This window comes from Neopsephotus bourkii, unplaced genomic scaffold, assembly GCF_033783945.1.
Source record: "Neopsephotus bourkii isolate Nb327-2 ecotype Australia unplaced genomic scaffold, CSIRO-AGI_Nbou_v1 NB_2, whole genome shotgun sequence".
Classification (NCBI taxonomy): domain Eukaryota; kingdom Metazoa; phylum Chordata; class Aves; order Psittaciformes; family Psittacidae; genus Neopsephotus; species Neopsephotus bourkii.
In genome coordinates, this window is record NW_026900519.1 from 1009250 (window position 1) to 1023600 (window position 14351).

The 14351-nt window shown below is 43.4% G+C and overlaps 2 protein-coding genes across 2 annotated transcripts in view; one reads left to right on the forward strand and one right to left on the reverse strand.

Moving 5' to 3' along the window:
* The window catches only part of PEX11G (peroxisomal biogenesis factor 11 gamma), a 343872-nt gene that overhangs the window by 104356 nt on the left and 225165 nt on the right, over nt 1–14351 (forward strand). The window lies entirely within an intron of this gene.
* Nucleotides 1–14351, reverse strand: part of INSR (insulin receptor) — a 50057-nt gene that overhangs the window by 32727 nt on the left and 2979 nt on the right. Inside the window, exon 2 of the mRNA XM_061353182.1 lies at nt 8697–9248. Within this exon, the coding sequence (XP_061209166.1) occupies nt 8697–9248 (552 nt within the window). The remainder of the gene's footprint in view (nt 1–8696; nt 9249–14351) is intronic.

Sequence of the window (14351 nt, forward strand, 5' to 3'; positions counted from 1 at the left end):
GTCTCATTCATCCCCAGCTGAAGCTGTGTAAACACACCCAGTGCTACCAGCCTTGCTTCAGAAAGGTGACATTCAGAAAAGACTGAAGACCAGAAAAAACAAGTCCTGCTGTTTTTCAGTGGAATTGGTTTGTCTTTACATGAAAGAACATTTGTCCAATACTCAACTTTTAATGACTACCTTCATTGCTCATGAAGTATTAAAATCCTTGCAGTGTGGTAACACAGCATGGATGCCTGATTACGTTTAAAGTGGTAACAGAAAAATGCTTAGTTATCCCATGATGGCTGCTGAATTGCATGTGCTTTATTCCTAGGAAACCCAACACACTGGTAAAGCTTCCTGCATCATTCCTAAGATCTTCTAATTGTGTCATTAACAGTGCAGCAGGGTTCAAGCCCACATTCAAGCACAAGCACTCTTTAGGTACCTTCTCAAACATAAAAAGTTGCTGATATGACAGTTTGTCTGAAGTCTGTGTGAGGGGTTTCCAGACACTTAGTTCACTGCAATAGCTGCAGGTTGCTTAGTAAAACCTTAGTATTTTCAGGTATTTTCAAACAGATAACTCAGAAGCTAATGGCATCTCACTCACGTTATCCAAAGCAAGGCTGCCAAGTTCAGCAGCTTTCCCACAGCCACCAAATAATCCTTCTCTTTAGCACACAGCATCAGACTTGGCAGTCTTCACACTGATAGTGAAAAGTCAGCCAGCAGACAGGCAACCCCATTTCGTGGCTTGTAAACTCTCTGCAGTTTTGTCCCCCAAGGAATTTACATCTCTGCATTCAAGTCTTTCCTCTTCCTGCACCTCTGAAACACTGCATAGGGCCCAAGCTCTCCCTTGCTGCGCTGCAAGTGCTGCCCCTGCCCACAGGTATTAAGACTTACACTGCAGTAATGCTTTGTGCTAACATAATCAAATCCCCACAGTTACAAAACCAGAAGAAACATAAAAAATTGAGTTGGAAGTCATGGCTACACAACTCCAAGCCATGCCTGTTCCCTTGCCCTATAAACCTTCCCTTCCTTACAATCTGGCAGTCCAGCAGGCTTTGATGAACAAATGGAGACCAACCCCTGCCTCCCTGCCCTGGACAATCCACTTTGTAATAAACACTACACGAGGAATCATGCTTAGGGGTCAGGAGCATGATGAACCAGAAAGGCAGTGACCCAGAAGTTACTGCTGCTCAGTCTGCAGGTATTTTCTCTCATCTCCGACAAGTTTCCTACCGAAGTTGCCTTAAATCTCTGCTTTGACTTCAAACCCATCAGTCCTCCCTGGAACTTGAGCTCAAGCTCAGTTCATCGTGTCAGGGCCCTGAAATTCTAGCATGGCTACATAGCAGAAGCAATTCTATAGGAGTCCCAGGTGAGCAGCAATAAAACGTGCACATCTCCAGAAGCCTTCACAATGCACAGAAAAGGAAAGACTGGAGTAGTTCTATAACAGATTGATGAAATCTCCCTTCCCCAACTGGTGAGACCTTGCAAATTTTACAGTCCTCATGGGACAAACTTGCTAAATAGCTGCCACCCTCGTCAGCCTGCATATGATCAATGATCATAATGCTTCATCGCCCAGCTATCCAGCACCTGCCAGAGCTTCAGTGACTACACTGTGAGAGCTGAAATTGCCTGGTTTACAGCAGAAAAAAGAGCAGTATTCCTTGACACTATGGAAAAAGAGCACCTCTAACCTGATACACAAGATGAAAATCCCATTTATTCTCCTGGAATGCACCTAAGTGATGCTGGGGAAACTACATACACCCTGGGTTTTTTAAAAATAGGAAGACCATGAATCCCAGCATTCTGCTGAGTGCTATTTGAGCTGGACTTTCTTTGCAACTCTTTGGGGGGGTATTTCCTTCAAAGCACCTTCTTCCTCAGAGCTTCCAACCTCTCAAGATGCCCAGGAGGCAGCCTCTGGTCAGGTACACAAGAAAGCACATTCTCAAGTGAAGCATTTCACTACTGAGCTAGAAGCAACTTAGTACAGAGCATCCTCTTCCCTGCCTGTGTCCTTCTTCTCTGTAGCAATTCTGATCCCATTTTGAAAAAGGGAGAAGGAAATTTCACATTAGAAAACTTCTTGGACATCAACAGGTGCCGAGCATCCTGCCCTGTTCATTCAATTCATTTTCAAATCCAGATTCCCAAGGAAGCCAGACTCCCCATGTGAAAACATTACACTCGGCCAACATTCAAGCACCACACAGAGCCAAGTTAATTCTCTGTTTGTTTTAAATGTCACAAGCCAAAATAAAAGCAATGCTGATGACTCTCCAACCATGTCAGCCCAGACACAGGGCCCCCCAGCACCGTCAGCTAAAAAACCTAGATAAAGATGATGAACACACACCGTTGTCATCTACAGCATCTCAGTGTCAAAGCCACAGTGAGCTGCTTTGTACGCTTATGCAGTGCCACAAACTTTGGATCAAAGCAGCAACTGAAATAACTACAGGCATGGACCAAGCATCCAACATCTTATTTTGTTTTCCAGCTAACCAAGAGCCCTAATAAACATCCCAGCAAGTTCATTCACATCCCTCCAATAGGAACTTGCACACAATTATAGGATATAACTGGGAAGCATGATCACTGAACTTGTAACCAGCTATTGTTACACACTGGGAAGCGTTAGTTCTGCTTCCTCCAGTACACAGGGGGTTATTCACCAGCTCTGTCATTAATCAAAACGTCCTGAAATCCTCACCCTTTCAGTTAGAAACAATCTTTGTACTGGTCACACCTGGGGCTTTTTGCCCTTTTTTGTGGCTTTTTTTTAACCACAACATTTATTTACAGAAGCAATCCCTGTCAAATCCCATTCCTGGTAAAGATGGTTTGAGAGCCTGGCCAAGGGATATGTTTTGGTTGGGCTCTCACACACACCGGATACACTTCTGCGTATGGGCTACAAGGATGCTGGAAAGGGACTATTCATCAGGAACTGTAGTGATAGGACAAGGGGGAATGGGTTCAAACTGAAACAGGGGAGATTCAGGTTAGATACAAGGCAGCAGTTCTTCCCTGTGAGGGTGCTGAGGCACTGGCACAGGGTGCCCAGAGAAGCTGTGGCTGCCCCATCCCTGGCAGTGTTCAAGGCCAGGTTGGACACAAGGGCTTGGAGCAAGCTGCTCCAGTGGAAGGGGTCCCTGCCCATGGCAGGGGTTGGAACTGGATAATCTTAAGGTCCTTTCCAATCCAAACCAGTTTGTGATTCCATGATTCAACTGTTCACCAAAACCTTCAAAGCCTCCCACAACAAACATGCCAGTTTGTTCATCATAAAATGGAAGAATACTATATCATTGTAGGCAGATGAAATTTCATTTGCTTTGTTTGCCTACATCTGCAAAGGGGCAAGAGAACTGCATTTGATTTAGCATACTTTTACAACTAAAACCAAGTTGCTCCAAGCCCCTGTGTCCAACCTGGCCTTGAGCACTGCCAGGGATGGGGCAGCCACAGCTTCTCTGGACACCCTGTGCCAGCGCCTCAGCACCCTCACAGGGAAGACCTTCTGCCTAAGAGCTCAGCTCAGTCTCCCCTCGGGCAGGTTCAAGCCATTCCCCTTGGCCTGTCCCTACAGGCCCTTGTCCCAAGCCCCTCTCCAGATTTGCAGGTGGAGAAAAGCTTTACTTTACTGGATGCTTCTTCACAGCCCCAAGTTTTGTTTGGTTTTTTTAAGGTAAGCAATATAATCTTAAATAGCCATTTGTATGGAGGGATCGCATCCATCTCTTTTCCCCCAATTCCGGGCTGTGTCTGACCAAGCACCATCAATCTCTTAACTACCCCTAATAAGCTCAAGTGAATTAGTTTAGGATGTCTCGAGCATCACAATAGCCCCAGCCACAAGCACTACATGCACTCAATAAAGCTGTCGCTTGGCAAGGTTCAGAGCAGACGCCCCAGTGAGATTATCGGGTGTCAACTTCCATCTGGCATTTGTCAGAGGTAGGAAAAGAAAAAAGGCAGCTCTTATCAGATCTCCAAAGAAAAGGAGCATTTCCACTTCATGTGGTAGCAACTGGAAACATTCCTTTTGTGTTGGAAGCTTTAAAAATATCTTGCCCTTGAGGTTGGCAAAGTCTGTGGAGTGCTTCAAGACCCCTTTCCCATGCTAAGGTAATAAAACTAAGCTCATGGTGACAGAAATTCCCAGCACATAAAAATCGCAGGAAGCTGTTGCTAAGTAGTATTTCTACCTAAGTAAACATCACAAAACGTTTCCCACACACACCTCTACATTTTGTTATTCAAACCTGCCCTGGAGATGTTCAGAGTTGCAGAATTTCTTCTGGCACCCATCTCCTTAAAAGCACTTGGTGCTGTTTCACAGGAGTTGAAAGATATTTTGAGTTTTGTTGAGAGACATTTGAGTGCTTTGTTGTGTTGCTTGCACTAGGAAACAAAGAAAGGCACTAAAGCTACTCTTAGTTCCATACCTGTCCCAGAATTTTCTCTGGATCAATCACAGGAAAATTAAAGGAGAGATTCTGTGGTCCCCAGACCTGCTTCTCCAACGTCACAAAAAAGCCTGGACAAGCATCCTTATTCCCATACAGAACAACCTTTCTTTAGCATCTCCTTTGCACATCAGTTATATGAGCTCTGCCATATCATGCTCTTCAATTGGCCTAAATGGTTTCATATACTTTCCACTTTCTTTCCATGCAACCAATTCTAGACTGCACTAATTAAGAGATACAACTTTTGGTTCTACCACATAAAGCAAGATAACAGATTAAAGAAGAAATCTATGGACAAGCCTGAAATGGCCCACACTCTTAATAACTCAAATTTCCTGGTAGCGTGAAGTCCCAAGATCAAGAAGATAACAGATTCCTACAAAGGTTTCATTCAGGATGAAAAGGAGAACTGTAATTTCATCATATCCTCTAAGGAACAAAGCCTATATTTCAGATATCCATCCTTATTTTCCAGGAATGCAGCCCTTCAACACTCCCCAAGGGACTGCCTGATGCTGCAGCTCATTTTCCTGATCATTTTGATTTAGCCATTCCACTTTTCCTTCCCATTAACTTTCTCCACCTCCAGAGGAATTAATCAGCAAGTTAAAGGCTGAACCTGCCTTTATAATTAGACTGTCAAAAACATGAGACTGCTTCAAATCATGTATGGACAGCGAGGACTGATGCAGAAAGAACAGGCAGGAACTCCTGGTTCAGAGGGAATTGTTCCTTCCGCAAGTGCTGTGACAAACCCATTTTTATTACATTCAAAAAAAAAAGAGTGGAAAAAAATGCAAACGATGAAAATCACGTTTGGCAGAGCCAGACTGAGGGCTCGGACGTGGCACTCCCAGCCTTTCTGTTGTCTGCATTCTTCAGCACAGCCGCCCTGCGTGAAGACGCTGCTCTCGGAGAACGACGTTTTCTCAGCAATACAAGGATGGATGTAAAAAAACCCACTGCATTTCAAAAACGTGGGCTGAAAAGGTACAAACCCTCCAGAACAGGAACAGCACCCGGCTGCAGTAAAAACCAGCTAAACCCAAATTCCAAACAGACTACATATTTCCCTCCCTTCTTACCCAAAATATACCATGAGTTGGCCTTAACTGAACTGACTTGCTTTTCACACCAACGTTAAGTGATTTAGCAAAGAAACCTTTCAGGAAGCATCCTGACCAAGCTCAGCCTCTGGTGCATCCACCTACAGAGCTCTGCACTCACACAATATTGAGTGTGTTTTCAAAGCATGCAGCTGCCCACAAATCATTTCAGTTCCTCCCAACTGGTTTCATCCACAACCTTAGCTCCAACATCTGTAAGAAGATCCTTTACTTTGTTGTCTTGAACATGTTATCACCAACTGAAAGAATTTCTGGGCTAGAGTTAAGGCTGCAAGGATGATTCAGAGCCTTGGACGTGTGCCTTAGAGATAATTATATGCTATATAACTGAAAGTTAGTTTTGGAGTTAACAGAGATATCTGTGCTGATTAAAATAAAGAGATATCAAAGGTGCATGATCAATATGAGATGTGGCAGGGATAACGTGAAAGGAGGGACCACAGAGAGCAGGCAAGGTCAGGGAATGGTGTGGAAGAGGTGGGGGGCACCCAGGACCACACTCCAATTCCAGCTGTTGCTGTATCCCTTCCCATTCACACAAGGCCAGCAGTGCTCTCATGTTAGACAGCATCAGTTTCCCATCCAGAGGTGAAAAACAGAAAAACAGCAAATGGGAGAGCCTGCCCCAAAGTTCTCTGAAGCAAACCAGAGGTACAAATAACGTGCAGTAAAACAGGCAACACACAACCCCAAACTTCCCCCACAAAAATCAGACTGCAATTGCTACGTTTCATTCCAGCATTGGTTAAAAGACAAAAAGCAACAATAAAAAAAGGAGAATACACCTGAAACCAGAGAGATGGGAGACTTGAGCCCAGCATCAGCTGCTGAAGAGGCCCAGATGAGCAGAAGAAGCCCCAGAAAAATGCAGAGGGAAAGACTTCAAGACATTAACACCCTCAATCCTGGGAGCTGCTATGAGGCTCTTGAGACTAAGGAAAACCAAAGCACAATTCACACAAGCCCTTAATAATCTCAACAAAACAATTATGCTAAGGATACATTAAGGCTGGCATGGGAACAGAGAACACAGCAATTCCACCAACAGGTTCTCTAAATAAATGTCACTTCATCTGCTGGAACTCTAAAGGCTACTCACAGTCTAAAAAACAACTCAAGCTGTTCTAAAGGCATTTTAAGCACACAGGCAGGTGTTTCAAGGCACAATGTAAGACAGATACCAGCTTGTTGAGAGCACCAGCTACCAAGAAATAAATGTACAAATCTCTGCATTCAAAACAAAGATAAGCGTGGCTTGTGAAGTGGTTTGGAAAGTGCACAGCAGTTACAGCCAAAGTATGTATGAGCACTGCTTCTCTAAATCATAGAATCATAGAATGGTTTGTGTTGGAAGGGACCTTCAAGCTCATCCAGTTCCAACCACCTGCCACGGGCAGGGACACCTTCCACTAGAGCAGGTTGTCTTCTACAAGGACCTCAGAAAAACCAGATGGGAGCATCTGCATACAATTACTTTTGAAACCATTTTCCCATTCAAATTTCAATTTCAAATTCAAGTCCAACAGACTTACTAGGCTGGGTTCCTTAGGCACCTGAGCTAAGATGGGGTGTGATACTGTACAGGTTTCCTCCAACAAATTTAACTCCATTTGTACAAAAGGCTCAGGAGCTGAGATTTCTGCCCCAATGGTTAAAATCTTACATTCCTACATGTTTCATGCAAATAGACAGTCATATAAAGGAGAGAAACCATACATTCCAGTCTGCTGCAGCACAGCCCCACAAAACTCACAGGAATGAGGGACATTACGAGTGGTCTAGCCACTGAAAAAGCCTCAGCTTTATCTTTAACCTTATGAAAAAGCTGAAAACAGAAAACATGAATACATGGTTTTGGCACTGATAATTGTATGCCAAAACAGTTTATGAACTAAAATGCTTTATAACCTTGCTTTTCATTTGAAAAAAGGGCACACATACAAATGCTTGCATCTTCTTGCTCATACCCTGTTATTCTGGCAACAAAAAATGACCACTTTCTTTAAAAGGAAGCCAGACGACTCTGGGGTGAGGAGTAGCAGAGGGGAAACCACATTAATTTCATTAGTTTATGCATACTGGTAGGAATTCCTTCTCAAATTTGGCACTTAGCACTCAGAGTTGCCCTTTAAAGCTTGGCAAGAAATTCTCTCCAGCCCACAAGTTTCCTAATTTTGTCTTAGGACACACTGCTTCATTCGGATGCTCTACCTACAGACAACTCTAAGTGTGTTTTACCTCAATTCACTTTGCTCCCCGTCAACTCAGATTTAACATAAATCAAAGTAAATATATAATTAAAACTAAACTTGAGGTCAGCTCCAAGTTTGGAAAAAACCAAATCTGTATGGAATTAAAAGCAACCCTAATACAGTTGAAGAACTGGAGTTCAGGGTTGCAACAGCAGCTTGCCTTCTGAACACAGCTTTTCCCCTGAACCAAAACCCCAGGCTCAAAGCCCAGTTATTTCATCCCCCCCCCCAGGGCTCCTGCTACAGGCAACTCCCACCCAGGTCCTCTCTCCTCCTTCCCCTTCTCCCTTCAGGTCTGACTTGGCTTCTAGCATCTTCCTTTGTGCAAACACTGCTCACCCATCCACTGTCTTACACTTTCATATGGCAGGAAGGTTTCTGTAAAGATGTAATTGCACCTCTCTAAAGTTGGGTTTATTCCACATAGACTTTTCCCCACTGTTCCGTATCTGCCTGCTGCAGCCTTTCAGTCAATTGGGACATTCATTTAATCCCCTACCCAAGCCCCAGCAGAGATGCAAATACCACTAATTACTGTGCAAGATACCAGTCACACTCACAGCCTGTTTGAGAGCTCTAGGCAGTCCCTGCCTTTCCAGAGGTACCAAACACAACATTTTTGGATGCATCATTTACACAGGTGAAAGAACTGCTGCAACAGCCCCATCCCAAATGTTTTCTCTTCCCCTAACATCAATTTTCAGCCTTGTTTTGAGGAACCTGTGCTAAAAGGCAGCAATTAACAGGTACCTAATAGCTCTCCAATAGACCAGACGAGTTAAAAAGTGACAGCAAACCCATAATTGATGTACATCAATCTGCAGACTCACCTCTCTGACAGCGATCGTGCGTCCAGCAGCGTTCAATGAAGATGCCGTTTATCACAGTAGGAGGACAGTTGCTCTTCCCTTTCACAGTTCCAGGACACACATCTCCACACTCTTCTTTGTCGTCCTTGTTGGCCACGATGTAATTATCTTCTACAGAATCCAAAATCCTCGACCAGTCAATTGTGGACAAGTAACATAATTCATTGTTCTTCTCAATCCGCACAGCGCCTCGAGTGATGTTCATCAGGTTGTAGAGGCCGATCTCCTTCAGATGAACCATCTCAAAAATGACCAGCGCGTAGTTGAAGAACAGATGAGTTCCTCGAATCACAGTGAGGTTGGGGAAAAGTCCCTTTAAACTCTCCAGACCGTACACACGAAAGAGAAGCAAGTAGTCTGTAATCATAGTGAGTTTAGGAAAGCTGAGCTCACGGAAATCTTCAGGCTTGGTTTTAAACATCAGCAAGATTTGCAAGTGGCCCTCGATGACAGTGCAGTTCTCGAGCATGTTCAGCCGGGTCAGATTGTTGCGGATGTCCATGCTTCTGCAAACTGGGAGGCAAAGAACAATGTTATTTATGCCTTTATAAAAGGTAATTGTTTCAGCTTTCTGAATACACAGTTTTATCCAACCACATCACAATGTATAGCTACACTTGGAATATACAGCCAGATGTTTTTCAGTAAAGCTTTAAGTGTTAAGAAATAAACTGCAAGGAACAGTTTACAACGATTACAAAATAAGAATGAAAGTATTTCATAACTTTTTCTGCCATCTTGAGTGTATCACTTCTATCACGACTGCACTTGTAACACCAGTCCTTAGATGTCATCTGGCATTTACCAAAGTAAGAGATGTCTATGCAACTGAGTCTGTTTTCTTTAGATAGTTGCCAGTGACACACCTACCTCATCTCAGATTGTGCAATTAATGCCAGTGGATTAGAGCGAGTGATTTAGAATGGTTCCAGGGAGGGGAAGATAGGAAAAGCATAATGGCTAGGAAATGGTGGTGCAGAGGAGAGCAGGAAAACCTGGAGATACACACATGCAAGACTACACGCTTGCCCAGACTTTGCTAACAGGAGTAATTTACTTCACCAGGAATTTTTGTCCTAAGCATTCTTTTCAGTGTTTGGGCTTTTTTGTTGTTGTTTTCTCAGGGTTGCAAATCTCCCTGCCTTGGCTATCCGGATAGTTTATTTAGGAGAATCAGTAGCCCAAAGAACTGGCAAAGTAAACGAATACATGAAGCATAAATTAGAAGGGAAACAGAACAACAGGAGTCCAGGTACCAGCAAAAGGAAAAGATGGGAAGAAAGATTTGAATATGAAAATGTTTTTTAACTCCAAGCACAGATAAGAAATGAAGAAGGAAGTTTCTAGCCCCATTCCTGCATAGCACAGTCCACATAAGCGATTCTCTCTTATGTCTATAGTGAAGAGCCCCGTCCCCCTGACCCCTTCAGAATTAAAAGCACAGTATCTTTACTCTTTTTGTCACTGCATGTAAAGCTCACCACCTATAAAAACATCACAGCTTCAAGAAATCACCCAGCAACAACCAAGCCTTACAACACTGATTTGGGAGACTGATGTTTAATAGCTATGCTTGACTCCTCATGGCTTTATACAGTGCACTGCTGTAAGGGTTAATAATGAATTCGATGCAAATGTCTTCATGATCATTCAAACATCTGCTCCAGTGCAATAAAATAATATAGGATTTGAAGCAGTGCTATTGCCCAATGGGATTTCTTGGTACTATATCCAGGTTGTTTCATAAACTGCTTTCTGAAAGAAGCAGCTAACACACGCAGAGCCTCCAACATCAAAGATGTACTTTTTACAAGGGGGAAAGGAAACCTGACGACCAGCCTGCAGCAACCTCTTTGCCCCATGAAAAACTGCAGCCAAACTGGAAGCAAGCCAGGAAGTTGTCTTGCTGCACATCCCATGGGCTAAAAAGAACTGGGAGAGCAACAGAATCAGTTAAAGTACTCCAAATATTGAATTTGAATCACTAACATAGCTATTTCCAAGAAAAACAAGCGTGTGACAGGGCAGGCCAGTGGTTTCTTCAGGGAAGGAGAAACAATGAGAGGACAAACGAAAGTCAGACACTGAAATTTGATGTACAAGTCACCAGTGCAGCTAAAACTATCTGATAAATCCAAAATCCAACATCTCTGTTCTTATTTACTGCTTGCTGGGCAGACAAGGTAAAATGCAGCATGCTGAGGTGGTACCCATGACCAGTTGCTGTATCACAGCATGAAGTACTATCCCGAGTAAACTGAATGTATACACCTGCCCTTAAGGAAAGGGAAAGGTCAAAAAATACAGCTCAACTCTACAGACTAAGAATTACTTCCAAGAGTAAAAGCTTGACGCTCTTATTGTGGCTCAAGGCCACAAAATGCATATATACACCAAGCATGATTACCTCAGTCTTTCATCATTTTGACTACAATTAGGTAAGTCTCTAGAAACAGGCCACCAGCTCGTCCCCAGACAACCCCTTCATCCCTGCTCAGCTCCACGGAAGGAGAAGACAGCAAAAACCTCAAGTCTGTATGGAAAGAACAGCAGTTTGGTACAAGTCCTCCAATTCCGTGCCTGCATTTCAGGCTATGAGCATCCTGATGTCATCCCATAACAAAGCTGAGGAACCCAGCCTGAAGGCACCATCCCAAGGGGTCAGCTGCTGCATCTGCCCCACACACCATGCATCAGACGGTTGGGTGCCAAGCACCAAGTGTCACAGAGAGTATTCTCTGCTTCTGTCTAGCAACAGGCTGATCCTCCATGCTCCCAGAGCTCACAGCACTCACCACCTCCCTATATACTTGAAATAAGTCAAAATTACACTGCTTGTGAGTCTGACTCATATCCCTGCAGGCTTCTAGAGATCACTACTAACACAAGTAGTGCTGCTCCTGGTCCAAACAGCCAGAAAACTGCCTGAAGATCATAGAATCCCAGTCTGATTTGGGTTGGAAGGGAATCTTAAAGCTCATCCAGGTCCAACCCCCTGAACGGGCAGGGGCACCTTCCACTAGAACAGCTTGCTCCAAGCCACATCCAACTTGGACTTAGGCACTGCCAGGGATGGGACAGCCACATTATTTATTTATTATTAGGAAATGAACCCTTTATTTGGTACATTTCAATAATCAAGCCTTACTGACTTTCTTGACTGCACCTGGAACATCGACCATCAATTGTTTGCATTTGTTGCACCATTTTTGCATATTTTGCAAATCACTCCATCAGTTGTTTGCCTTTTAGAACTATTTCTGTGGGTTTCACCAATTTTATACTCCAATACACAATACATTATTTGTAACTAGTGGTGCCAGCACAGACCAGATAGGAGATTCCACACATCCCAGCAAACCAGGATGTGACCTGAGTTATTCAAACTCTGCTGGTTTAAAACTGAGCAACAGGGATGTAATAAACAGGCACATTACCTGCTGTGCTTAAGGGGTTTTACTACTGGGGGCTTCTGCACAAGTCCTTTTCATGGAAGGCAATGTCAAATGCTGATGTTTGCTGCAGTAGAAACTTAGGAGGAACTCTAAATTCAGGATTTGTTTCTGAAATAAACCAACTGAACAAAAGGCTAATGTCATTTTAAACCTACAAGCTTTTAGACAAAATTCCTAACAGTTAAGAACTATTTTTAATGTTCTACTTCAGTTTAGTTTTTAAGTGATAAATACTACAAGATCTGAGCTCCTTCTTTTTTATACCACCTCAACGAACAAGAAGAAAAAAAAGGAGTTAAGAATACCCAAACCAAAATAGGGTGGTTTTTTGCTGGAAGGTTCTCAATCTTTTCACGCTTCTGAATTGCAGTTTGGTATCTTCTGTCATGCAGTAGCTGCTTAAGTCACCCCATAAATTTATTGTTACCAAGACAACAAGAAGCAGTTTTAAGCAAAGTAATAAGCGTTTTTCCACAGCTCCTCTCAATTGTATTTCTTCTGCAGGGATGGGGGAATTAATGAACAATTCAGTAGGAAGGCCAGGCAGGTTTGATCCCAGGAGAAGGCGAGCAAAGCTGAGCCATCAATTATAATACAGACAACCTGGTTTCAAAAAACCCACATAAATCAGCTTTCAGGAATAGAAAAAAAGCTCAAATTGCTTCCCCAGTAGTAGGCCCAAAGCCACTCCTGTTCAGACTCCTGGCAAAACCTCTACTAATCATAAATTCCTAAATGTGAGCAGAAACAGGCTCTGCATCCAGCAGCGCAGTGCCAGGGGAAACACTCCTCCATCCCCAAGTTACCCAGCTATTCAAAGTAACCTAAAAACACAATCATTACAGACATGTTTCATCAGACCCCCAAGGAAAAAAAAAGTTGCCAGGCGTGCTTTATAAAGACAAGCAACCAACCAACTGCAAAGCTGCCAAAGCCTCTTGAACAAACTGGTTTGGTAACAACCTTCAAGTCCTGAATGAACAAACTAGATCTGATGCCAGAGGTTAGTTTTCAAGATAAAGGCTAACACCAGGGGAATAGCTGGAACTTAAGCCTTGTTTATAGTAAACCATGTGGATACCAAACCTTAATGATTCACTGCTTCAGAGCTCTGGCCCTTTAACAGTCAAGACAAGAATACTGCAGCACTGTGCAGGAAGATCACAAACCATTCAAGAGAACTACTGGTTAATTCTGGATTTTTATAGCATCCGTTGCCTACTTGAGTAAACAAGTTATTTAAGAAAGAATCACACTCCCTTTGGTCAAGTGAAAAGCTTTGCAATTCCCTATAAAGCTGACTTTTAGAAGTGGTATTAGGAAACTGGAAAAAGGGCTTTCAGGTGTTTCTTAGGATAATAGGATGTTTTCCTGTCTCAGCAACTAAGTGACTGGTTAAAGGTTACTAGTCCCTTAGTCGAAGGTACTGTAAGACAGCTTCCAGCCTCCCACAGCAACGAATGAACACAAAAATACCTAATTATCAAATATTAACCTTCAAACTCCCGTTTTCCATCTCAGCCACTTAGATCTGACCCAATGAAGCAGATTGAGACAAGGGCTCCAAAGTGAGCCTGACTAAACCTCCAGTCCCCTCTAACCACATCTCAGAAAACAGATCTGCTGAACTGAGGGCAAACCTCTCGTGGAGGTGGCAGTCTTCGATGCTAAGAGCCCCCATAACCTCAAGGTCTGGCCTGGTTTGTGGTATCACTACATTCTCCTCACTCAATCCAAAACATAAACAGAGTATGGCTCCTACTGCTGTGCTTCCCATGCAAAGATAGAGGCAGTGAAGCGACAGCATCCCAGGACCACAGGAGATCACTCAGGGTAACGGGCAGGAGTCAGGGTTGCCAGACTTTAACATTACTTCAGAGGGAACAGGTTTTACACATCATTGGTATCGACATAATTTATATTCCACAAGACAGTCACCCCAAAATTGACCTCCAGAAAGCTTATGGGGTTTACAGAGTGTTCAGAGAAGCAGTTGGTGTGCTACCTCTCTCTAAAATAGCAAGAGGGCACATCAGGACAGCCCATGGACACGGTCGTTGCCTGGTTTTGATAGAGCTCTGCCCTGCTGCACTTACTCTTCCTACTTTATCCTCTTGGGAGCAAAATTTCTTTCTAGATTGAGTCTCTGAACATCAAACAT